The sequence below is a fragment of the Salvelinus namaycush genome, chromosome 3 (assembly GCF_016432855.1).
Source record: "Salvelinus namaycush isolate Seneca chromosome 3, SaNama_1.0, whole genome shotgun sequence".
Lineage (NCBI taxonomy): Eukaryota > Metazoa > Chordata > Actinopteri > Salmoniformes > Salmonidae > Salvelinus > Salvelinus namaycush.
The window spans coordinates 17859132-17885079 of record NC_052309.1 but is presented as its reverse complement, the minus strand read 5'-3'; the positions used below and the strand labels follow the sequence as shown (position 1 = coordinate 17885079).

The window sequence follows — 25948 nt, the reverse complement described above, 5'->3', positions numbered from 1 at the left end:
AAATGTCTACACCTGGTTTTCTATGTCATTATGGGGTATTGTGTGTAGGTTGAGGAAAATATTTCATTATATACATTTAGAATAAAGCTGTAATGTAACAAAATGTGGAAAAAGTAAAAGAGTCTGAATACCTTCCGCAAACCTGGTTTGAAAAACAAATAAAGCAACACCTCTCTACCAATTAACAACACATCATATCATCGTGTGACTCCACTATTACTTCTGGTTTTTATATCAATATTTGCGCATGAAGGCGTTTCCACCGCCATTCTCACATTATACATTTAACCGACACAAAGATCCAACAATTTTCTGTCAGCATTTATAAATTGTACCGGCATTTCATGTTTACATCACTTTTTCATGCGTCAGGTAATTCATCCGCATGAAATGGTTGTATGTGAACCCGGTTAATGAAATTAACTTTTTTCCCCTATTTGTATATTCCAATCTAGTATATGGGATGACTGGCTATTTGTCCTCTTGTAGCATAATACAAATAAAATACAAGAAGTATGTTGCAGAGAGATCTAGGTGGTAAGCAAAAGGCCAAGGTACCATTAAGAGAGATATGAAGCTCTTGACTGTGAAATATAATGTGACCTGCGCTAGTGTAAGTATAAAAGGGTGGGACCGAAAACCTTTCTGTGTCAGCCACTGGGCTGCGTTTTAAAGCCGACCTTCCGTTCTCAGAAGAGTTCCGTTTTGTCACCACTCCATTCTTCCTCATTTGTAAGTAAATATTTTACTGTCATTTTAGGATGAGGTTAAAATAGGCACAAATAAGCTATAGATTCGTGTTTTCGTTTGTTTTGTTTTTTTACTAGAAGCTTTAGAATAGTATTTCTGACACATTCAAGGGTGTGTCTCGAACATAAACTATACCTCAGAAATTATTCTTCCATTGCTGGCCGCTAGCTGACAGGCATCGCTTCCTGAGACCTATTGTTGAGTTGATTTAATTGGTCCTTAACATTACACCCACAATTAGGGAAACTTGGAAACAACTAACAAACAATTATAAGAACTGTGTTGGGTAACAATGTCTCCATATTTACCTATATTTACGAAAGATTTGTAGTGCCTGCGTAGTGGTGATTTTGTGAACTGCATTTCATTGGTTGCATTTACTCCAGTGGGTTAATGGTCATTTTGACGTAAAAGGTGCTCTAAATGCACCATCAGCATTATCCGCATAATGTGCAGGGGTGATCACAATGAAAGAATGTACTGTATATCTAGTAGGCTATTTCTAATGTTTTGATGTGGCAGTGGGACAGAGGCAGAGGCAAATGTCAAAAGGGTTCTTGTTGTACCAAGTATTTTCACCCCAAACTAACATAACGCAGCAGGCTTAACGGGCCAGATGTATACAGTGAAAGAGTTGTTATCCTTGGCTAATGTTCCAGCGGCACAATATGGATAACACCCCTGGACTAAAATATATATTTTTGCATTTGAAGTGGGACTATAAAGATTGTAGGCTCCCTATATTATTAGAATCATTATAAACATAAACTAGTGACCGCCTGAGGCAATATGCCCTGCCCAGAGACTGATGTATTTTGTCTCAATTGGACTTTCTGGGAACTGTTGTGAGAATTGTTTCAGTGGGTAAAGTTGGTCTCTTAGAATAGAACACTAGCTAAATACCCACTGGCCCTCTCTTACTGAGTAGTGTAATTACAGGTGTGTGTGTAATTAGTTGACCTGTGAAGATTGTTCCACTGGGAAGACTGGATGATGAAATGTGTTTTGGGTAATCGCATACAGTCAGTAGTGGAAAAAGTACCCAATTGTCATACTTGAGTAAAAGTTAACATACCTTAATAGAAAATTACTCAAGTGAGTCACCCAGCAAAATACTAATTGAGGAAAAGTCTAAAAGTATTTGGTTTTAAATATACTTAAGTATCAGAAGTAAATGTAATTGCTAAAATATACTTCAGTATCAAAAGTCAAGGTATGAATAATAAAGAAATCCTTGAATTAGGAAAACCAGAAGACACAATCTTCTTTTTTTAATTTATGGATAGCCAGGGGCACACTCCAACACTCAGACATCATTTATAAATGAAGCATTTGTGTTTAGTAAGTCCGCCAGATGAGAGGCAGTAGGGATGACCAGGGTTGTTCTCTTTATAAGTGTGTGAATTGGACCATTTTCTGTCCTGCTAAGCATTCAAAATGTAACCAGTCATTTTGGGTGTCAGGGAAAATATATGGAGTAAAAGGTACATTACTTTCTTTAGGAATATAAAAGTTTTTAAAATATATAAATAGTAAAATACAGATACCCCAAAAAATGATCTAAGTAGTACTTTAAAGTATTTTTACTGAAGAACCTTTCACAACTGCATACAGTATTAATGAGAGAGCAATGCTGTTTCATCTGCTTTCAAAGCTCACCACAGTGTTCAATGAAGAACACATTACTAAGAATCCTAAGAAGTAATAACAATTTTTCTTTTCATAGATTTCCCATCTCTCTTGATTAAGTTTTGAAACTCTACAATGGCAGCGGTAAGTCCCAGCACCCAACGTGTGTACTGTAGTACGCTTTGTGACTGGACTAGGAATGATAGTGGTCAACATTTTCATACATTTGCATGCATGCTCACATTTGAATTAGGTTTTGTTTGCTTAGTCTTGGAGTTTATTTTCTTATCAAATTGTATTTGTTACATGCGCCGGTGTAGACCTTACCGTGAAATGCGTACTTACAAGCCTTTAACCTAATCAAATTTTATTTGTCACATACACATGGTTAGTAGATGTTAATGCGAGTGTAGAGAAATGCTTGTGCTTGTAGTTCCGACCATACAGTAATATCTAACAAGTAATATAACCTAACAATTTCACAACAACTACCTTATACACACAAGTGTAAAGGGATGAAGAATATGTACATAAAAATACAGTATAGGGGCAAAAAAGTATTTAGTCAGCCACCAATTGTGCAAGTTCTCCCACTTAAAAAGATGAGAGAGGCCTGTAATTTTCATCATAGGTACACTTCAACTATGACAGACAAAATGAGAAAAGAAAATCCAGAAAATCACATTGTAGGATTTTTAATGAATTTATTTGCAAATTATGGTGGAAAATAAGTATTTGGTCAATAACAAAAGTTTATTTGGAACTTAAACCTTACTACCCTCTCCACTACTGTCCCGTCGATGTGGATAAGGGGGTGCTCCCTCTGCTGTTTCTTGAAGTCCACGATCATCTCCTTTGTTTTGTTGACGTTGAGTGTGAGGTTATTTTCCTGACACCACACTCCGAGGGCCCTCACCTCCTCCCTGTAGGGCGTCTCGTCGTTGTTGGTAATCAAGCCTACCACTGTAGTGTCGTCTGCAAACTTGATGATTGAGTTGGAGGCGTGCATGACCACACAGTCGTGGGTGAACAGGGAGTACAGGAGAGGGCTCAGAACGCACCCTTGTGGGGCCCCAGTGTTGAGGATCAGCGGGGTGGAGATGTTGTTACCTACACTCACAACCTGGGGGCGGCCCGTCAGGTAGTCCAGTACCCAGTTGCACAGGGCGGGGTCGAGACCCAGGGTCTCAAGCTTGATGACGAGTTTGGAGGGTACTATGGTGTTAAATGCTGAGCTGTAGTCGATGAACAGCATTCTCACATAGGTATTCCTCTTGTCCAGATGGGTTAGGGCAGTGTGCAGTGTGGTTGCGATTGTGTTGTCTGTGGACCTATTGCGGCGGTAAGCAAATTGGAGTGGGTCTAGAGTGTCAGGTAGGGTGGAGGTGATATGGTCCTTGACTAGTCTCTCAAAGCACTTCATGATGACAGAAGTGAGCGCTACGGGGCGGTAGCCATTTAGCTCAGTTACCTTAGCTTTCTTGGGAACAGGAACAATGGTGGCCCTCTTGAAGCATGTGGGAACAGCAGACTGGGATAAGGATTGATTGAATATGTCCATAAACACACCAGCCAGCTGTTCTGCGCATGCTCTGAGGATGCGGCTGGGGATGCCGTCTGGGCCTGCAGCCTTGTGAGGGTTAACACGTTTAAATGTTTTACTCACGTCGGCTGCAATGAGTTAAAGAAATAGAATTAAGAAAATAGCTACAGCTTAGTCTAGGTCATTTCTACATGTAGGTACTGCAGGGGTAAAGTGACTACGCATAGATAATAAACTTGAGTAGCAGCAATGTAAAAACAGAGGGGGGGGTCAATGTAAATAGTCCGGATGGCCATTTGATTAATTGTTCTGCAGTCTTATAGCTTGGGGGTAGATGCTGTATCAACAGTGTAATTCAAGTTTGCATAAAGATGGGTGATGGAAATAGGCCCTAAAAACACAAAATCCTTACTGCTGTAGGCTAACAAACAAGCCTGCTTTTTGAAAATATCAGCCATAGAGCAGATGACGTAGTCTGGCATACACTGTAAACAGTAGATACCAGTGGAGGCTGCTGAGGGGAGGACGGCTCATAATGGAGCGAATGAAATGGCATCAAACATGTAGCATTCCACTCCAGCCATTACCACGAGCCCATCCTCCCCAAGGTGCCACCAACCTCCTGTGGTAGATATAGAAAATAAATGTATCACTGTTACTGAACCTTTTGAGATGTGTATGCTTGTGCGTGTGTGTACCCATAGCTTATGTCTCAAACTACAAGGGAGAGTGACTGCGATACCAATGCATGGGCCGTTTAAACGTATGCCATGTAACTTTCTCCCACTGTAGATTGGCAACCGTGGAACCGTGGTTGAAGCCACTGCTTTCAATGTAGAGGAGGATGTGAACCGTCTGAGAGGAGCCATGAAGGGGGCTGGTGAGTGATCGTAATGAGGTGTCAGATAGGCCGGATGTGTGCGTTAGTATCACTTTTTTTTCTTCTCAGAAAGCGTTATATCCTACAATAGTTTGTCCTTTCCATGAAAGCCCCAACCTACCTTCCTGTTATACAGTATGCTATGCAGTGCCTTCGGAAAGTATTCAGATCCCTTGACTTTTTCCACATTTTTGTTACGTTACAGCCTTATTCTAAAATTGATTAAATAGTTTTCTTTCCTCATCAATCTACACACAGTACCCCATAAAGACAAAGCAAAAACTGGTATTTAGATATTTTTGCTAATTTATAAAAAATAACACTGAAATATCACATTTACATAAGTATTCAGACCCTTTGCTCAGTACTTTGTTGAAGCACCTTTGGAAGTGATTACAGCCTCGAGTCTTCTTGGGTATGATGCTACAAGCTTGGAACACCTGTATTTGAGGAGTTTCTCCCATTCGTCTCTGCAAATCCTCTCAAGCTCTGTCTGGTTGAATGGGAAGCGTTGCTGCAAAGCTATTTTCAGGTCTCTCCAGAGATGTTAGATCAGGTTCAAGTCCGGGCTCTGGCTGGGCCGCTCAAGGACATTGAGACTTGTCCCGAAGCCACTCCTGCGTTGTCTTGGCTGTGTGCTTAGGGTCGTTGTTGTTACATCTGCTCCTGCCACGTCCTCTACTGCTCATCCTGTCTCTCTGTCTCTCTGTCTCTCTGTCTCTCTGTCTCTCTGTCTCTCTGTCTCTCTGTCTCTGTGTGTGTGATTGTATGGGCGGAGACAGGTGTGCTGGAGTCAGAGCAGATCCCCACCAGCTGCAACCTCTTCCATAATCAAGACCTCTACAAATACTCAGTCCTGCCAGATTGTAATCTCTGCTCATTCTACCCGCTCTGACTCTGGTCCCTGTCTCCAGTTTCACGTCTCCTTATCCTGCTACTCTGCCCTGGATTCCCCACTCTACTTCTCCCCTGGATTCCGCTCTGGATCTTCTTACCCTGTCCCAACCCCTCTCGCTCCAGCCTCTGCCTCGGCACCTGGTTTCCTGCCTGCCCGAGCTTCCCTTGGCCTGCACTCCATCTTCCCCCTGTGTTTCAATAAATTCCTTGGAAATGGTTGTCCTTCTGGAAGGTTCTCCCAACTCCACAGAGGAGCTCTGTCAGAGTGACCATCAGATTCTTGGTCAGGGAGGTGACCAGAGATGAACAGAGCAAAGTACAGACAGAACTCTGCTTAACAGTTGTCCTGTTGGAGAGTGAAAGTTCGCCCCAGTCTGAGGTCCTGAGTGCTCTGGAGCAGGTTTTCATCAAGAATCTCTGTACTTTGCTCTGTTCATCTTTGCCTCATTCCAAACTAGTCTCCCAGTCCCTGACGCTGAAAAACATCCCCACCCTGCTTCACCATAGGAATGGTACCAGGTTTTCTCCAGGCTTCCTTGCTCGCACACACTTTTTCAGTTCTGCCCACACATTTTCTATAGGATTGAGGTCAGGGCTTTGTGATGGCCACTCCAATACCTTGACTTTGTTGTCCTTAAGCCATTTTGCCACAACTTTGGAAGTATACTTGGGGTCATTGTCCATTTGGAAGACCCATTTGTGACCAAGCTTTAACTTCCTGACTGATGTCTTGAGATGTTGCTTCAATATATCCACATAATTTTCCTGCCTCATGATGCCATCTATTTTGTGAAGTGCACCAGTCCCTCCTGCAGCAAAGCACCCCCCATGCTTCACGGTTGGGATGGTGTTCTTCGTCTTGCAAGCATCCCCATTTTTCCTCCAAAGATAACGATGGTCATTATGGCCAAACAGTTCTATTTTTGTTTCATCAGACCAGAGGACATTTCTCCAAAAAGTATGATCTTTATCCCCATGTGCAGTTGCAAACCGTAGTCTGTCTTTTTTATGGTGGTTTTGGAGCAGTGGCTTCTTCCTTGCTGAGCGGCCTTTCAGGTTATGTCGATATAGGACTCTTTTTACTGTGGATATAGATACTTTTGTACCTGTGGATATAGATACTTTTGTACCTGTTTCCTCCAACAGCAAAGGACCTTGTGAAGATGCTGTTCTGATTTGCACTTTTCGCACCAAAGTACGTTCATCTCTAGGAGACAGAACACGTCTCCTTCCTGAGCGGTATGACGGCTGCGTGGTCCCATGATGTTTATACTTGCGTACTATTGTTAGTACAGATGAACGTGGTACCTTCAGGCATTTGGATATTGAAATACATCCACAGGTACACCTCCAATTGACTCAAATGATGTCAGTTAGCCTATCAGAAGCTTCTAAAGCCATGACATAATTTTCTGGAATGTTCCAAGCTGTTTAAAGGCACAGTCAAATTAATGTATGTAAACTTCTGGCCCTTTGGAATTGTGACACAGTGAAATAATCTGTTAACAAGAAATTTGGCGTGGTTAAAAAATGAGTTTTAATGACTCCAACCTAAGTGTATGTAAACTTCCGACTTCAACTGTACCTGAGCTCAATTTCGAATCTCATAGCAAAGGGTCTGAATACTTACATGAATAAGGTATTTGTTTTTTGTTTTTAATACATTTGTTAAAATTTCTAAAACTGTTTTCGCTTTGTCTTTATAGAGTATGTGTAGATTGCTGAGGAAATTGTTACTTTTGGATTAAATAAAACGATGTGGAAAAAGTCAAGGGGTCTGAATTATTTCCTTATAGTGAATGCACTATAAGTGCATTCACAATTTGTATTTCTTCTAGACCTCAATACAGGCGCCCTACACGACTGTAGTTCCTGTACTTTCCATTTTGATGATCTCATTTATTCCTCTAATTGTGCCCTGAGAGTACTTTCGTTCTACACTCCAGTATACTTGACTCATCTGTAGCCTTTACAGTATTTTGCCTTTCTCTTGTTCTATTTGAAAGTTAGGATTGCATTATCGTTGCCTTGCTGATGTACAGTACCATTCAAAATTTGGGACTCACCTACTCATTCAAGGGTTTTTCTTTATTTTCTACATTGTAGAATAATAGTGAAGACATCAAAACTATGAAATACCACACATTGAATCATGTAGTAACCAAAAAAGTGTTAAACAAATCAAAATACATTTTATATTTCAAATTCTTCAAAGTAGCCACCCTTTGCCTTGATGACAGCTTTATACACTCTTGGCATTCTCTCAACCAGCATCATGAGGTAGTCACCTGGAACAGGTGTGCCTTAAGTTAATTTGTGGAATTTCTTTCCTTCTTAATGCATTTGAGCCAATCAGTTGTGTTGTGACAAGGTATGATTGGTATACAGAATATAGCCATATTTGGTAAAAGACCAAGTCCATATTATGGCAACAACAGCTCAAATAAACAAAGGGAAAATGACAGTCCATCATTACTTTAAGACGTGAAGGTCAGTTAATTTGGAAAATTTCAAGAACTTTGAACAAGAACTTCAAGTGCAGTCGCAAAAACCATCAAGCGATATGATAACTGTCTCTCATGAGGACCACCACTGGAAAGAAAGACCCAGAGTTACCTCTGCAGCAGAGGATGAGTTCATTAGAGTTACTAGCCTCAGAAATTGCAGCCCAAATAAATGCTTCACAGAGTTCAAGTAACAGACACATCGCAATATCAACTGTTCAGAGGAGAATGTGTGAATCAGGCCTTCAAGGTTGAATTGCTACAAAGAAACCAATACAATGACCCAACACACCGCCAGGCTGTGTAAGGGCTATTTGACCAAGAAGGAGAGTGATGGAGTGCTGCATCAGATGACCTGGCCTCCACAAACACCCGACCTCAACCCATTTGAGATGGTTTGGGATGAGTCTGACCGCAGAGGGAAGGAAACGCAGCAAATAAGTGCTCAGCATATGTGGGAACTCCTTCAAGACGGTTGGAGAAGCATTCCAGATGAAGCTGGATTCATCTTGGAATGCCAAGAATGTGCAAAGCTGTCATCAAGGCAGTGTGGCTACAATGAAGAATCAACAATATATATATAATATGTTTTGTTAACACGTTTTGGATTACTACATGATTCCATATGTCTTATTTCATAATTGTAATGTCTTCACTATTCTACAATGTGAAACTTCTACAAAATAGTACAAATAAATTAAAACCCTTGAATGAGTAGGTGTGTCCAAACTTTTGACTGGTACTGTATATATTGTGTATCTGTACCGGTCTCTATGCTGTACAATGCAGAAAAAAACATTGACCATTGTAAGAAAATAAAACATAATTTTCTTTAAAAAAATTAAATTAAAAGCCTGTACAATAGTATAAAGCCTGCACAATTTGTCTCTAAATGGGTGAATCTTGGCACCATGTTTGGAATGCTGATGCTTCACCTGACTCTGAGATGTATTAGAAACCGATGGCACATATACATCGAGAAACAGCTATGCCCATGGGACCAAGGGGAGGAGCTTGGGAACAGGAAGTGTGTCAGTTCAGCATTCATGTTGAACTCTGGTTGAGTGCTTTTTATAGCTGTGATATCAGGGAGATATTTCTGTCCATTATTTATATTGAAAATGCAGCCACACTATGGACAAGTGCCATTTAATGTCAAAGTTCTGTCAGTGTCAAGTTTTAACATTGACATCTCAAACAATGTGTGAAATATTGTATTCTTAATTGCAATGGTGATCGATGCTGTTTTGTCAATAGCAAGTTATTTTATCTTATAATGCAGCATTATAATGTGAAGGTATACAGTAATGTTACTCTGTGATGTTTTCTTATAGGCACTGATGAGGCAGCTGTCATTGAGGTCCTGGCACGTCGTACCATTGCTCAGAGGCAACGCATCAAGGAGGCTTACAAGCTGACCGTGGGGAAGGTAATAAGTGTTCATTTTTACTTATATCAGATAGCACGACGATTCCCCCTGCACTGGTTGAGGGACGAAGACCGTTGCGTAGGCAATGGACAATACCTGTGTTTATGACATTTCTCATATCCCAGTTTGAATTATCAGACTATTCTTAAGTTTTCCAAAGCCAAACAATGCCAGCTCCAGTAATTGAGGAAGACTATTTGGATATTCTTATATTAGATATAGTTCAAGTGCATGGCAGGAGTATGCAGGGATTGTGTAAATAGTTACATTTATCATCTTCGTTCCTGGTGTGTGGTTTTGTGTGTTACTATGGGTGTGGTGGTGTCTGTCTGGTGTTAATGTTTACGTTGTGCTGACAGTTGGTGCCTCGGGTTCATCATTAACTCTTACAAACAGATGGTGTTGTGGACAGAGGATAGAGAGAGGATTATCTACCTTCAAAGATTAGGTGAATAATACTCCTCATGAGGGTTGAAGACCAGTTTCAGTCAGGATACTGCATTGTGTGTTTAAGTGAAGTAGGAAGATTACAGAGTGACAGACTCTGTTAAATAATAACTTGACATTTAAAACCGAAAGGGAAGTCTGATCAATGTTTACTCTACTGGTGGGTGCTTATCTGTACTATTTCACATGTACAAGTGTGGAATTTATATGTGTGAATTGTTAATGTGTTTTTTGCTTATCTCACTCTCCCACTCTCCCTGAAACAATGTCTCAGCCATTATGAACAGCACCCCTCAAGGGCACATCAACAGCTTTTTCACCTTATCAGCAACCTTTCTTTCGGGTTACACTCAAACAGCTAGGCTACCTTCTGCCCTACTGAAACAGTGAGATAGGAGCTGTTATGTGGTCTGGCATAAAATTAATTGTTGATAAAGTTATCTAGACACCTTAGGGTGACGCACAATTGGCCCAGCGTCGTCCAGGTTAGGGGAGGGTTTGGCCGGGGGGCTTTACTTGGCTCATCGCGCCCTACCGACTCCTTGTGGCAGGCCAGGCGCCTGCAGGCTGATCTCAGTCCTCAGGTGAACAGTGTTTCCTTCCGACACATTGGTGAAGCTGGCTTCCGGGTTAAGCGAGCGGGTGTTAAGAAGTGCGGTTTGGCGGGTCATGTTTCGGAGGACGCATGACTCGACCTTCGCCTCCTGAGCACGTTGGGGAGTTGCAGCGATGAGAAAAGATCGAAATTGGGGGGTAAAATACAATAAAATAAATTAAAGTTATCTAGACCCATGGTTGAATGAGAATGCTTGCCAAGGGGAAGGGCAAATATTGCTAGTGGAATCCTCCTGGTCAGAAACAGGGAGACATACAGTGTGTGGGGACACCCAGACAGACGAGGTCACGCTTTACTAGCTGCGTCGTGTGTTCAACTCATCTGCAGCCACACCCTTCTGGCAGTTGAATTGTATCTATAATGTGCTAGTTTAAACACTCTGAGATATGAGTGTATTGAGAAATCGTGAATGCTAAGTTGAGCGCTAGGCAGGGGATTGTGTCCATTGGACCCATTTTAAATGTCTGTGTAATGCCCCTGTAGGACCTGGCAGATGATCTGCAGGGAGAGCTGACGGGGAACACTGAGAAAGTGGTGCTGGGCCTCCTGATGATCGCTCCTAAGTATGACGCTTACGAGCTGAGGACCGCTATAAAGGTCAGAGGTTATTACTGCCAGGGAGACCGTCACAATGGGGATATATGTAACACTTTTCAATACTGTACGTCTCAGAGCTATTGACATTGTATGGGGCTATTCACCTCATCCACCACCCATGTGTTGCCTAACACTACTCAATGAAGTATTTACATATCTCTCCACATCTATTTTACTGAATGCTAGGGTTCTGGAACAGAGGAGGCTGCTCTCATTGATATCCTGGCCTCAAGGACAAATGCTGAAATTAGAGCTATCACGGAGGTCTACATGAAAGGTACATCACAGTACACAGCCTCTCTGTGCAATGTATTGAATCTCCATCTGTGTAAGAGTGCTGTGTTTTAAACAGGCAGCCGACTCAGATATATATACACACACACAGTTGAAGTTGGAAGTTTACATACACCTTAGCCAAACACATTTAAACTCAGTTTTTCACAATTCCTGACATTTAATCCGAGAAAAGATTCCCTGTTTTAGGTCAGTTAGGATCACCGCTTTATTTTAAGAATGTGAAATGTCAGAATAATAGTAGAGTGATTTATTTCAGCTTTTATTTCTTTCATCACATTTCCCGTGGGTCAGAAGTTTACATACACTCAATTAGTATTTGGAAGAGTTGCCTTTAAATTGTTTAACTTGGGTCAAATGTTTCAGGTAGCTTCCCACAATAAGTTGGGTGAATTTTGGCCCATTCCTCCTGACAGAGCTGGTGTAACTGTCAGGATTGTAGGCCTCCTTGCTCACACGCTTTTTCAGTTCTGCCCACATTTTTTTTTATGGGATTGTGGTCAGGGCTTTGTGATGGACACTCCAATACCTTGACTTTGTTGTCCTTAAGCCATTTTGCCACAACTTTGGAAGTATGCTTGGGGTTATTGTCCATTTGGAAGACCCATTTGCGACCAAGCTTTAACTTCCTGACTGATGTCTTGCGATGTTGCTTCAATATATCCACATAATTTTCTTGCCTCTCATGATGCCATCTATTTTGTGAAGTGCACCAGTCCCTTCTGCAGCAAAGCACCCCCACAACATGATGCTGCCAACCCCGTGCTTCACGGTTGGGATGGTGTTCTTCAGCTTGCAAGCCTACCCCTTTTTCCTCCAAACATAACGATGGTCATTATGGCCAAACAGTTCTATTTTTGTTTCATCAGACCAGAGGACATTTCTCCAAAAAGTAGGATCTTTGTCCCCATGTGCAGTTGCAAACTGTAGTCTGGCTTTTTTTATGGCGGTTTTGGAGCAGTGGCTTCTTCCATGCTGAGCGAACATTCAGGTTATGTCGATATAGGACTCGTTTTACTGTGGATATAGATACTTTTGTACTTGTTTCCTCCAGCATCTTCACAAGGTCCTTTGCTGTTGTTCTGGGATTGATTTGCACTTTTCGCACCAAAGTACGTTCATCTCTAGGAGACAGAACGCGTCTCCTTCCTGGTTGGTATGATGGCTGTGGTGTCCCATGGTGGTTATACTTGCGTATTATTGTTTGTACAGATGAACGTGGTACCTTCAGGCGTTTGGAAATTGCTCCCCAGGATGAACCAGACTTGTTGAGGTATACAATCTCTTTTCTGATGTCTTGGCTGATTTCTTTTGATTTTCTCATGATGTCAAGCAAAGAGGCACTGAGTTTGAAGGTAGGCCTTGAAATACATCCACAGGTACACCTCCAATTGACTCAAATGATGACAATTAGCCTTTCAGAAGCTTCTAAAGCCATGACATAATTTTTGGGAATTTTCCAAGCTGTTTAAAGACACAGTCAACTGTGTATGTAAACTTCTGACCCACTGGAATTGTGATACAGTGAAATAATCTGTCTGTAAACAACTGTTGGGAAAATTACTTGTGTCATGCACAAAGTAGATGTCCTAACCGACTTGCCAAAACTTTAGTTTGTTAACAAGAAATTTGTGGAGTGGTTAAACTTGTTTTAATGACTCCAACCTAAGTGTATTTAAACTTCCGTCTTTTGACCAATCAGATCAGCTCTGAAAAAGATCTGTGATTGGTCAAAAGACCAATTAGTGGAAAAAATATCCGAATTGGACTGCCTTTGTAAATGCAGCCCATTTATCACATGTGGTGTATGGTACAAGTCGATACCTTAGTATTGATCACTGTGTATAACGAATAAATCTGATATAAGATATCGGTGTCTAGTCCTCTTTAGAGTGTATGAGAATTATTATTGTTTTCTATACAGCAACATTAAACTTTTGTTACCTGCCAAAGCTATTGACAGAGTGTTCACAAACCGTTTCAAGTGTTGTGGTTAGAACTGCCTAGTCAGACCACTGGGTCTTAGATCATTCATAACTTCTACTTATTTTTACTCAATCATGTGACGACAGAACATGGGAAGAGCCTGGAGGATGATATTGAGGCTGATACTTCTGGAATGTTCAAGAGGGTTCTGGTCTCTTTGCTCACGGTGAGAATCTTCCAGTATTGATCTCTCTAAATGCACACCTGGTTCACCTTCACATTCCAACAATCAAAGGAAAGCAAACAGAACTACAGTACATGGATTGTTGTAAGGGAAATAGTTTGTCCTCCTTCACTTCATCGTTATGTACAGTTTAACACATAGTGGATGATTTGTAGTTTTTAGAGGTCTCTTATAACTAGGTAATGATCATGTCATTGTCTGACTCATTGCTAACATGGCCTCTGCCTCTGTGCTTTGACTGACAGGCAGGGCGAGATGAGAGCAACACTGTGAATGAGACTCAGGCTGTGCAGGATGCTAAGGTGAGGATATGGACCCAGAGGAGTGATCTGGCTCTGTCTAACTCAGTAGCACATGCTGGGGTATCAGGATCAATGTGCAATAATAGTGTTTAACATGATTTATAATGACTACCTCATCTCTCTACCCCACACATACAATTATCTTTGAGGTCCCTCAGTCAAGCAGTGCATTTCAAACACTGATTCAACCACAAAGACCAGGGAGGTTTTCCAATGCCTCGCAAATAAGGGCACCTATAGGTAGATGGGTAAAAAATAAAAACAGCAGACATTGACTGTCCCTTTTGAGCATGGTGGAGTTATTAATTACAGTTTGAATGGTGTATCAATACACCCAGTCACTACAAAGTTACAGGCGTCCTTCCTAACTCAGTTGCCGGACAGGAAGGAAACCGGTCAGGGATTTCACCATTAAGCCAATGGTGACTTTAAAACAGTTAGAGTTTAATGGCTGTGATGGATGGATCAGCAACATTGTAGTTACCCCACAATACTAGCCTAACTGACAGAGTGAATAGAAGGAAGCTTGTAGAGAATAAAAATATTCCAAAACATGCATCCTGTTTGTAACAAGGCACTAAAGTAATACTACAAAAAAAGTGGCAAAGCAATTCACTTTTCGTCCTGAATACAATGTTTTATGGTTAGGGCAAATCGAATACAACACATTACGGCATGCCGCTCGTAATTTTCAATGATAGCAGTAACTGTTATGTATGTGCTTGTAATCGTTAAGGACTGGGGAGTTTTTCATAATAAAAATAAACGGAATGGAGCTAAGCATATGCAAAATTCTAGAGGAAAACCTGGTTCAGTCACCTTTCAGTAGGACAATAACCTCAAAAATAACAAATCTACACTGGAGTTGCTTACAAAGACAGTTCATGTGGCTGAGTTAGACTTTCAAACAGAATGAAGTAAGAACTATGGCAAGACCTGAAAATAGTTGTCTAACAATGATCAACCAATTTGACGGAGCTTGAAGAAATTTGAAAAGAATAATGGGCAAATTTTGCACAATCCAGGTGTCAAATCAAATTGTATTAGTTATATGCACCGAATACAACAGGTGTACACCTTGCAGTGAAATGCTTACTTACGAGCCCCTAACCAACAATGCAGTTTAAAAAAATGCAATGCAAAATAGTCTGGGTAGCCATTTGATTAGGTGTTCAGGAGTCTTATGGCTTGGGGGTTGAAGCTGTTTAGAAGCCTCTTGGACCTAGACTTAGTGCTCCGGTACCATTTGCCGTGCAGGAGCAGAGAGAACAGTCTATGACTAGGGTGGTTGGAGTCTTTGACAATTTTTGTGGAAAGCTCTTAGACTTACCCAGAAAGACTCACAGCTATATTTGCTGCCAAATGTATTGACTCAGGGGGTTGAATACCAATCAAGATATATTAGTGTTTTATTTTTTACATTACATTATGTTAAAAATTGTCTTCCACTTTGTGTTTAGATCATTGACAAAAAAAATCACAATTAAATCCCACTTTGTAACACAACAAAATGTGGAAAAAGTAAAGGAGTGTGAATACTTTCTGAAGGCACTGTATGTCCCAAAAACAGTCAGTGTTCGGAGATTGTACTTTTGGGTTTGTGAAATGCTTTTGCTGTGGGTTCTCAGGATATCTACGAGGCTGGGGAGGCTTGTTGGGGAACAGATGAGGTCAAGTTCCTCACTGTGCTCTGTGTGAGGAACAGAAACCACCTACTCCGAGGTAATTGCCCCCACATTATAGCGGAGTTTGTTAGATCTTGTTTTGGGAGTGGGAAGTGATCGAATTTGCCCTTTGTTTTATGATTCAGTGCAACATTCAAATTGTTTATTACTCTTTACAGTGCTCTACTTTAATAAAGAAAATGTATACTTCCACATTGATTTTACTACAGAAATTAATGTACAGACACAGTTCTGCTGTCCTCTTGTGGTGATTTGGGGAACAAATATTTTATAACAGCTTACTCATTCAAACAGTGATTCCACATCTCTCTGCCCCTCTCTCATTCCCTCAGTGTTTGAGGAGTATCAGAAGATCTCTGGGAGGGACATCGAGGATAGCATTAAGAGGGAGATGTCTGGCTCTCTGGAGGATGTTTTCCTGGCAATAGGTCTGTCCGACGGATCCAATTTGTTTCACTGCCTCTTGTAATAATGTACTGAAGACAGATCCCATTGGGGGTCAAACTGGTTGAATCAACGACGTTTCCACGGAATTTCAACCGAAAAATTAACTGTGATGACTTTGAATCAACGTGGAAAATGTATGACATTTTTTTCCCCAACCGACTTTTAACCAACTTTTAACCAACTTTCACGATGAATTCACATTAGTTGACAACTCAACCAAATGTAAATCAAAACTAGACGTTGAACTGACATCTGTGCCAAGTGGGATAAGCCTTGACAGAGTCAGATCAGTTCTGATGAAAATAAGCACATAAAGAGTATCCTGAACCAGACTGTAAGGGCACAGTGCTATAATTAAGCAATAAGGCACGAGGGGTGTGGTATATGGCCAATATACACAGCTAAGGACTGTTCTTAGGCACGATGCAACTAAGGTGCCTGGATACAGCACTTAGCCGTGGTATATTAGCCATGTTCTACAAACCCCAGAGGTGCCTTATTGCTATTATAAACTGGTTACCAACGTAATTAGAGCAGTAAAAATATGTTTTGTCATATCCGTGGTATACGGTCTGATATACCATGGCTGTCAGCCAATCAGCATTCAGGGCTCGAACCACCCAGTTTATAATACTCATTTGAAACTAAATCTTGTTCAGCTGCCATGCCTGATATATCGCTTTTTTATTTTTTGCAGTGAAGTGTCTCCGAAACAAGCCAGCATTCTTTGCAGAGCGGTTATACAAATCCATGAAGGTGAAGCCTTTTTTTTTACGTACTCTCCCATGAAGTGTGCATATCTGCCTACACTTGTGGGTTATCAGACAGAATTAGTCAGAATGTTGACAGTTCCCTCCCTCCTGTCTCCTCAGGGTCTGGGAACTACAGACAGCATCCTGATTAGAATCATGGTGGCTCGGGCCGAGATTGACATGTTGGACATTAAGACCGAGTTCTCTAAGGCGTATGGGAAGACTCTCCATTCCTTCATCAATGTGAGACCCTGGTCACTAGAGATTGAGTAATGATTTAAAATGTAGATTTGTGCCCATTTCTTTCTGTTATCTTGAAGTAATCCGAGTGTGTCTGTATTGTTAAGGGAGACTCATCTGGAGATTACCGCAAAATCTTGCTGGAGTTGTGTGGAGAGTAGGGCATTGAACGTCTAGGACATCATTCAACGATGACTTCACTCTGCAACAACTGCACTCTGCAACAACACCATTGGTGCCTCTCCTATCTGCCGTTTCCTTTGCTTCCAGCTCTCTCAATATCCTCAGCTCTTCTGTGGCCCAAACATTTCAGAGACTAACCATGATGCATTTTTTTCACAGTTTGTATTACTAATTAAACCAAAGACAAGTGACATTTTACAGCTGCCTGCATGTTTTTATTGATCCCCTGCTGCAGCTTTAATTCTTGTTGTTGTTTAGAGAGAGCTGTTGCCACACATCTCAGAAAGCATAAAATATTCCACCTCTGTCTCAGCAGAAGGACATTTTCATCTCTGACTGATTGAAGTCCATTTAATTAATTTGTTTGAATGGCTCGTTTGTTGAGTCAGCTCTGAGTCATTTGACTTATTTGGATGTTAGTCTGATTTGGAAGAAAATTAAGTATGTAGTTAATCATTTCACCCAGGCCCTCATACGCCTACAGCCTAATCACAGAGAGTTGTGAGAATCAAACGCTGAAATGTTGAATCCTTCATAAGGGAAGATGTGGTAGTACCTGTTAATACCATGGGGTGGAGCCGTTACCATTCTCTGGTGTGGGATAAACTCAGGAACGAGTTAAGAGTTCCCGAAACAGAGAAGCTGCATTTAGAGCAATCTTAGGTGGCTGGAAACATAATTTGTAGTTTATTTGTTAGGTCTAAACTAAAGGTTATTCCATAAGCTTTACAGTTGGTGGATCACTTCACTGGCTCCGAGAAGAGAGACCTTATACTGTTAAAATATTAAACTGCATGACTTCGGAAACAGTTGCATCATTCTATATGGTAAATTGTCTTGAATACAAGCTTTTGTACAAGTACACAGCCTTGTTGGGAATTTAACAGGAATTTCATCAGTATACACCTAGTTAACTTCATTCTATAAGCATATTTTGTGGTTTGTTTTCACAATGCCAAAGCTCAATGGGAATTTGGGGTTTTGTTTGGGTTGTTTTGAATCATACCTGGGTTTTAGTGCTCTGTGAGGTTCCTATATATCAAGTTCCAAGTCCAGGCTGTTATACAGGCTATTGTAATGAAACTGATCAGACCACCGCCCTATCACACCTACAGTTAACATCCTGTTGACACAAATAGCCAGAACAACACATTTCCAACAGGGTTTGGTGTCTGCAGCTGGATGATCCAGTGTTAACCACCACTGGTAATTACACCATATCGTGTCTCCACTTCACACAATATGGGGTCGATACTGTATGTCCATCTTTATACTAGGTGATGGATACCCAGGTTGGTGTTCCATGTCGGGGTACAATAACCACTAAGACAAACATGTCTTAGAAAGGGAAGCCAGACAGGAAAACACTTGATTTGAATTCCTTCACAGAGGAGACATACAGCATGAAGCGTAAGACTCTCTAGTCTATTCAAAAGATGAAGAAGACAAAAAGCAAGATTTTCTCTGCACTGAGAAAACTGCCGCCTAATTTAACATAACTGCAGCTTAACCCCATGATGAGATGTGAATAGTTATTCTATGGTCATTTAATTCACATGAGATTATAAAGTCAATACCATCAGCAAAAAAAATAAAAAGATCTTCAATTTAAGTTTTTCAGTGACCGTGAGGTCTGAGGGGAGAAAGTCTGAACTCTTAAGATAAGGGTTGAAAGGTCAGTAAAAATGGTGTGCCTGGGTTCTGGTCCTCCTCCCTGTGTGAACCTTCACACCCTGACTTCTCCCCCTGCTGGAGGCTATGATCTGGTCTTAATGGCCATGTACTCTTATCCCCCCTGGCACAGCCAGAAGAGCACTGGCCACCCCTCAGAGCCTGGTTCCTCTCTAGGTTTCTTCCTAGGTTCCTGCCTTTCTAGGGAGTTTTTCCTATCCACCATGCTTCTACATCTGCATTGCTTGCTGTTTGGGGTTTTAGGCTGGGTTTCTGTATAAGCACTTTGTGACATCGGCTGATGTTAAAATGGCTTTATAAATACATTTGATTTGATATGGTCTGTGAGGAAAGTTTATCCACAGCCTGAACCTGAACCGCACACTGGTGGACTGGAGATCAGTAACAAAAGTCAGGCATATAAAAGATCCATGGAACAGAAGTCAAAGTCTCCAAAAGCCAAGGCAGAAGAAAATGGGAAGAATCATCAGTATGCTATCTGAAGTTTCTGAAGACTGTCAACCTATAGCATAGCTTATACCATGTGAAAACTGGTGAAGACTTAGATGTTGTTTCTTCTGTCATACAGAAAGCAAAAATAAGAGAAGCCCTTTTGCAATAGACAAAACCACAGAGTTGGCTCTGCAAGATACATTTAGGTCACACTGCATGCAGCACGTGCATGGAGAGAGATGAGCTAGAAGGCTGCTCTGCATGAGCAACTTCCGTACCAGAGATCATAACTTGTTGAATGTTTTGAAGTGGGACTGTTTTTTTATTATAATGTCCTCCACCAAGGTGACATCAAACCAACAAACAAACTCTCTGGGAGCACCTTCACTCAGGTATGGCTGTTGTGACGTATTCACTTTTCTCTACTGATAGAGTTGTTGTTATTATTGGCTCATTAGTTTATTTTATAATAGTTAATTCATCATAATTAATCATCTATAATAGAGTCAGTAGAAAACAGATATACAGTGTACATATTAAAATGCTTTAGTTTAATAAATTCAAATGAAAAAACATTTTTTGATGTATTAAAAGTTTACTTATAAGCATTATTTATTTAGGACGCTTTTGGATTATCCAAACCTTGCTTTTTGTCTTGCTATTGTTGCTCTCTGTTCTCCTTGTCAAGAAAAAAGCTGAACAAGGTCTAACAGTGGAGAAGACATTTTGCGGCAGATCTAACTTGTCTGCTGTGAGCTGCTGCAGTTTGACAAACTTCTCCCTATTTTCCTTCGTCTTGATGATCAAGCCATCAAATCTGGATTCCACCCAGTCAAAGTGCTATGATGCAAGCATATTATGCACTTTGCTCATCAAAATCATATCACTTCAAGAATATAATGTAATACTCTGAAAGAACTGAAAGTGGATTAGGAGAGTAAGAGAGAAGCTATTGAGTAACAGACTGCATGATTTTATTTCACCTGTTTGACTTGCTAACTAGAAACTGAGCAATCACTTAACATGTGATTAAATGAGTCCCTCTCGTGTCCTTCAGGGCTTTCTGAGTGGTCGTCTGACTGACTGTGTAGAGTATGAACAACCACAGTTCTGGATCGTACCACCCTCCGGCTGAACTATTTGTGATGCCTGTTCTGGTGGTCATTATCTTCATGACGGTTGCTGGCAACCTACTGGTCATCCTCACCATCGCCCGCACCCTCCACCTCCAGACCACCACCAACATCTTTGTCACCTCCCTGGCCTGTGCTGACCTTATCATGGGCTGCCTGGTGCAGCCGCTGGGGGCCTCCCTAGTGGTGACGGGGGACTGGCTCCTTAGCGGCACAGCCTGTGAGCTCTGGACATCCATGGATGTCCTCTGTGTGACAGCCAGCATTGAGACGCTGTGCACCATCGCTGTGGACCGCTATATCGCCATCACACGGCCTCTCAGGTACCAGTCTCTGCTGGGGAAACGTCAGGCGTGGCTCATGGTGTGTGTGGTGTGGGGTGTGGCAGCCCTCGTCTCTATCGTCCCAATCATGAGCCAGTCGTGGCGTGCTCATAATGACACCGGGAGCACGCAGTGCTACGAGGAGCCACACTGCTGTGACTTCATCACCAACATGCCCTACGCCATCGTGTCCTCTGTTGTGTCCTTCTACGTCCCCCTGCTGATCATGATCTTCATCTACAGCAGAGTCTTCCTCATCGCCACACGGCAGGTCAGGCTGATGAATGAAAACAAGCTGCGTTTCCTCAGTTGGTGTGACATCCCCCCATCAGAGTGGCACCTAGTCAGCCCTGGGAGTCCCAATGGCAGGGATGGGAGCATCACTGGCAGGGATGTGAGTCCCACTGGTAGTATCACTGGCAGGGCTGGGAGCATCACTGGCAGAGCTGGGAGCATGAACAGGACTGGGAACACCGGCAGGGCTGGGAGCAGCTTCATTTTCGACTCCATACAGCGGAGAAGCCAGGGCCGCAGGCACACTCGGGTAACTGTCCTAAATGAACACAAAGCCATCAAGACCCTGGGGATCATCATGGGGACCTTTACTCTGTGCTGGTTGCCCTTTTTTGTGTCCAACATCATCAAGGTGTTTGACCCAGATATCCCCTCCAGGGAAGTTTTTATTCTGCTCAACTGGCTGGGCTACCTGAACTCAGGCCTCAACCCCATCATCTACTGCCACAGCCCAGAGTTTCGCTCAGCCTTCCGGAACCTTCTATGTTGCCCGTGGCTCTCTAAGGTGGGGCTCAACAGAGTCTTCAAGGGGCTGTGGACTAGTGCCATGCTGGAGGAGAGTAGAGCCCATGCAGGGACACACAGCTGCCAGGGCCTGAGACAGAGGCAGGGGCAGAGCCAGGATCAGGAGCATGGACTGGGGCAGGAGGGACTGCCTCTGCCGCTAACACCCATTCAACACAGTCCAGACGGAATGGATGTCACTGACACAGCGACAGTCTGAGAGAAAGTCACACCTATATGGTATATACAGAATGAATGCACTAGCTCTATTTGGTTGATTGCATTGTTGGCTTCATCAAATTTACATGATACACAAGGGTTCAAAAAGGTTTCTTCGGCTGTCCCCATAGGATAACTCTTTTTTGTTCCAGGGAGAATGCTTTTTGGTTCAATATAGAACCCTTTTGGGTTGCATGTAGAACCCTCTGTGGAAAGGGTCCTACATGGAACCCAAAAGGGTTCTCCTATGGGGAAGGCCAAAGAACCCTTTTAGGTACCATATAGGACCTTTTTTTTAAGAGTGTACAATTCACACATTTAGAGATGAGGAATAAGGAACAAATGCAAATATATATATACACAGGTATCTTTTGGTTATCACTACGGCAACAGCTTCCAGGAACGACACAATATTTACATCTTACAGTTATTCAGACAATAAGCAAAAGGAATAAAACAACAATATGTACATAACAACTGCCAAGTGGTACAGTATATATATATATATACAGTACCAGTCAAAGGTTTGGACACACCTACTCATTCAAGGGTTTTTCTTTATTTTTTTTTTACTATTTTCTACATTGTAGAATAATAGTGAAGACATCAATACTGCCCTACCAAGCAAAAAGGAGGTAACTGCTCATTTGGTCAAATTAGTTCATATCTTCTTTGCTACATTAAATACATGCGTAATCATGTGGACAAGTATCCTGCCTCTATTGTATTGTGTTTTGGAGAAAATGGGGGTCATGTTAGCAGTAACTGCATAAAGTAACTGTGAAACAAAGGAAAATAAAAGCAATTTTTCTCAGTTCCAAGCTATGAGCAATTACTGCCTTTTTGCTTTGTAAGGCAGAATATATTACCAACAGTTATGAAGGAGTTCCCACATATGCTAAGCACTTTTTGGCTGCTTTTCCTTCACTCTGCGGTCCAACTCATCCCAAACCATCTCAATTGGGTTGAGGTCAGGTGATTGTGGAGGCCAGGTCATCTGATGCAGCACTCCATCACTCTCCTTCAAATAGCCCTTACACAGCCTGGAGGTGTGTTGGGTCATTGTCCTGTTGAAAAACAAATGACAGTCCCACAAGTGCAAACCAGATGGGATGGCGTATCGCTGCAGAATGCTGTGGTAACCATGTTGGTTAAGTGTGCCCTGAATTCTAATTAAATCCCTGACAGTGTCACCAGCAAAGCACCATCACACCTCCTCCATGCTTCACGGTGGGAACAAAACATGCAGAGATCATCCGTTTACCTACTCCGCGTCTCACAAAGACACCAAAAATGGAACCAAAAATCTCAAATTTGGACTCATCAGACCAAATGACTAATGTCTATTGCTCATGTTTTTTTGGCCCAAGCAAGTCTCTTCTTATTATTGGTGCCCTTTAGTATTGGTTTCTTTGCAGCAATTCGACCATGAAGGCCTGATTCACTCAGTCTCCTCTGAACAGTTGATGTTGAGATGTGTCTGTTACTTGAACTCTGTGAAGCATTTATTTGGGCTGCAATTTCTGAGGCTGGTAACTCTAATGAACTTATCCTCTGCAGCAGAGGCAACTCTGGGTCTTCCTTTCCTGTGGCAGTCCTCATGAGATACAGTTTCATCACAGTGCTTGATGGTTTTTGCGACTGCACTTGAAGAAACTTTCAAAGTTCTTGAAACTTTCCGCATTGACTGACCTTCATGTCTTAACGTAATGATGGATTGTCGTATTCTCTTTGCACTTTTGAGCTGTTCTTGCCATAATATGGACTTGGTCTTTTACCAAATAGGGTTATCTTCTGTATACCACCCCTACCTTGTCACAACACAACTGATTGGCTCAAACACATTAAGAAGGAAAGCTCCACTTTTATTCCATTGGCTTGAATCCGCACTATGCAGCTCTTGCAAGGGCGTATTTTTTACTGGCTGTCCATTGGTTTCAAAAACAACGATTGATAGGCAGCTTAAACTTTTTCAATTAAACCATTATTGGGTTCAAATACACATTTAGATTTGCGAACAGCTATCCACAACAACCCCAATCAATAAGCTGCAAATAGCTAAATGAGAGAGCAATAGTGTGATTCACGTCAATGCGCTATGTAGATATCAATAATAAGTGATATCCGTATCGCAGTAGACTACACCACTGCTGTCATCATTACCTCCAAACGTTTATTCAAATTGGATAATCTTTGAATGCCGACAGCAGTCGGACAGTAGTCGCACCATTGGAAGACATACTATAGCTTGGACTATAGTGTACAAAAGTCTGTTCCTTCCTCTTTCCCCGCGATCCATCAAACACATTTGTTGTGTCATCATAGGGGTCTCTGACTTGTGGTCAAACTCGCTCAGGTGGAACAAACACAAACTTGCACCTTTTGTCAATGCTGATTTGAATGTCATTGAGAAAACAGAAGTGTCAAAGATTTTTTTGCGCAACCATCCTTTCTGAATTTAAAAGTAATCATCTAGTTTTTCAAAATATCTGTAATCTGATTACAATATTTCTGCTAGTAATGTAACGAATTACAGTTAACGTTTTTTGTAATCCCTTACATGCAATGGAATACATGTAAAAGTTACTCCCCAACACTGGAGATAACTGCGGATGGATCAACAACAATTGTAGTTACTCCACAATACTAACATAAATTACAGAGTGAAAAGAAAGAAGACTGTACAGAATACAAATATTCCAAAACATCTTGTTTGCAATAAGGCACTAAAGTAATACTGCAAAAAATGTGGCAAAGAAATGTACCTTTTCTCCTGAACACAAAGTGTTATGTTTGTTGCAAATCCAACACAGCACATCATTGGGCACCACTCTTCATGTTTCATATACAGATCTGGGGAAGGCCACCAAAACATTTCTGCAGCTTTGAAGGTCCCCAAGAAAGTGGCCTCCATCATTCTTAAATGGAAGAAGTTGGGAACCACCAAGACTCTTTCTAGAGCTGACCGGCTGGCCAAACTGGGCCATCGAGGGAGAAGGGCTTTGGTCAGGGAGGTGACCAAGAACCCGATGGTCACTCTGACAGAGATCTAGAGTTCCTCTGTGGAGATGGGAGAACCTTCCAGAAGGACACCCATTTCTGCAGCACTCCACCAATCAGGCCTTTATGGTAGAGTGGCCAGACGGAACCCTCTCCTCAGTAAAAGGCACATGACAGCCTGCTTGGAGTTTGACAAAAGGCACCTAAAGGGCTCTCAGACCATGAGAAACAAGATTCTCTGGTCTGTTGAAACCAAGATTGAAGTCTTTGGTGTGAATACCAAGCGCCACATTTGGAGTAAACATGGCACCATCCCTATGGTGGAGCATGGTGGTTGCAGCATCATGCTGTGGGGATATTTTTCAGCGGCAGGTACTGGGAGACTTGTCAGGATCAAGGAAGAGATGAACGAAGCAAAGTACAGAGAGATCCTTGATGAAAACCTGAGAAACTCCCCAAATACAGATGTGCCACGCATGTAGCGTTATACCCAATAAGACACGAGGCTGTAATCGCTGCCAAAGGTGCTTCAACAAAGTACTACTTTAAGGGTCTGAATATGTATGTAAATTTGATATTTCAGTTTTTTCAATTTGCAAAAATTCTAAAAACCTGTTTTGGGGGTATTGTATGTAGATTGATGAGAGAATATACATATATATATACAGTTGAAGTCAGAAGTTTACATACACTTATGTTGGAGTCATTAAAACTTGTTTTTCAGCCACTCCACAAATTTCTTGTTAACAAACTAGAGTTTTGACAAGTCGGTTCAGACATCTACTTTGTGCATGACACAAGTAAGTTTTCCAACAATTGATTACAGACAGATTATTTCACTTATAATTCACTATATCACAATTCCAGTGGGTCAGAAGTTTACATACAATAAGTTGACTGTGCCTTTAAACAGCTTGGAAAATTCCAGAAAATTAGGTCATGGCTTTAGAAGCTTCTGATAGGCTAAATGACATCATTTGAGCCAA

General features: G+C 41.6%; 2 protein-coding genes across 3 annotated transcripts; both read left to right on the top strand.

Moving 5' to 3' along the window:
• The first annotated feature begins 625 nt into the window (after positions 1–625).
• LOC120045039 (annexin A4-like) lies at positions 626–17563 on the top strand. Of its 2 annotated transcripts, XM_038989865.1 has the most exons (13): positions 626–732; positions 2477–2523; positions 4715–4802; positions 9538–9632; positions 11179–11292; positions 11479–11569; positions 13659–13738; positions 14002–14058; positions 15687–15780; positions 16076–16171; positions 16888–16946; positions 17063–17185; positions 17290–17563. In XM_038989865.1, exons 2-13 carry the CDS (start codon positions 2515–2517, stop codon positions 17341–17343), a joined length of 960 nt encoding a protein of 319 aa, XP_038845793.1. In that variant the 5' UTR covers positions 626–732; positions 2477–2514; the 3' UTR covers positions 17344–17563. The 2 variants fall into 2 exon arrangements, with proteins under 2 accessions (XP_038845793.1, XP_038845794.1); XM_038989866.1 differs by lacking the exon at positions 2477–2523 and having other exon boundaries at positions 676–732.
• A 2843-nt stretch (positions 17564–20406) lies between these two features.
• Positions 20407–22488, top strand: LOC120044248 (beta-1 adrenergic receptor-like). The gene has a single exon (XM_038988854.1). The coding sequence runs from the start codon at positions 20584–20586 to the stop codon at positions 21961–21963; it is 1380 nt and encodes a 459-aa protein (XP_038844782.1). The 5' UTR covers positions 20407–20583; the 3' UTR covers positions 21964–22488.
• The last annotated feature ends 3460 nt before the right edge of the window (positions 22489–25948 follow it).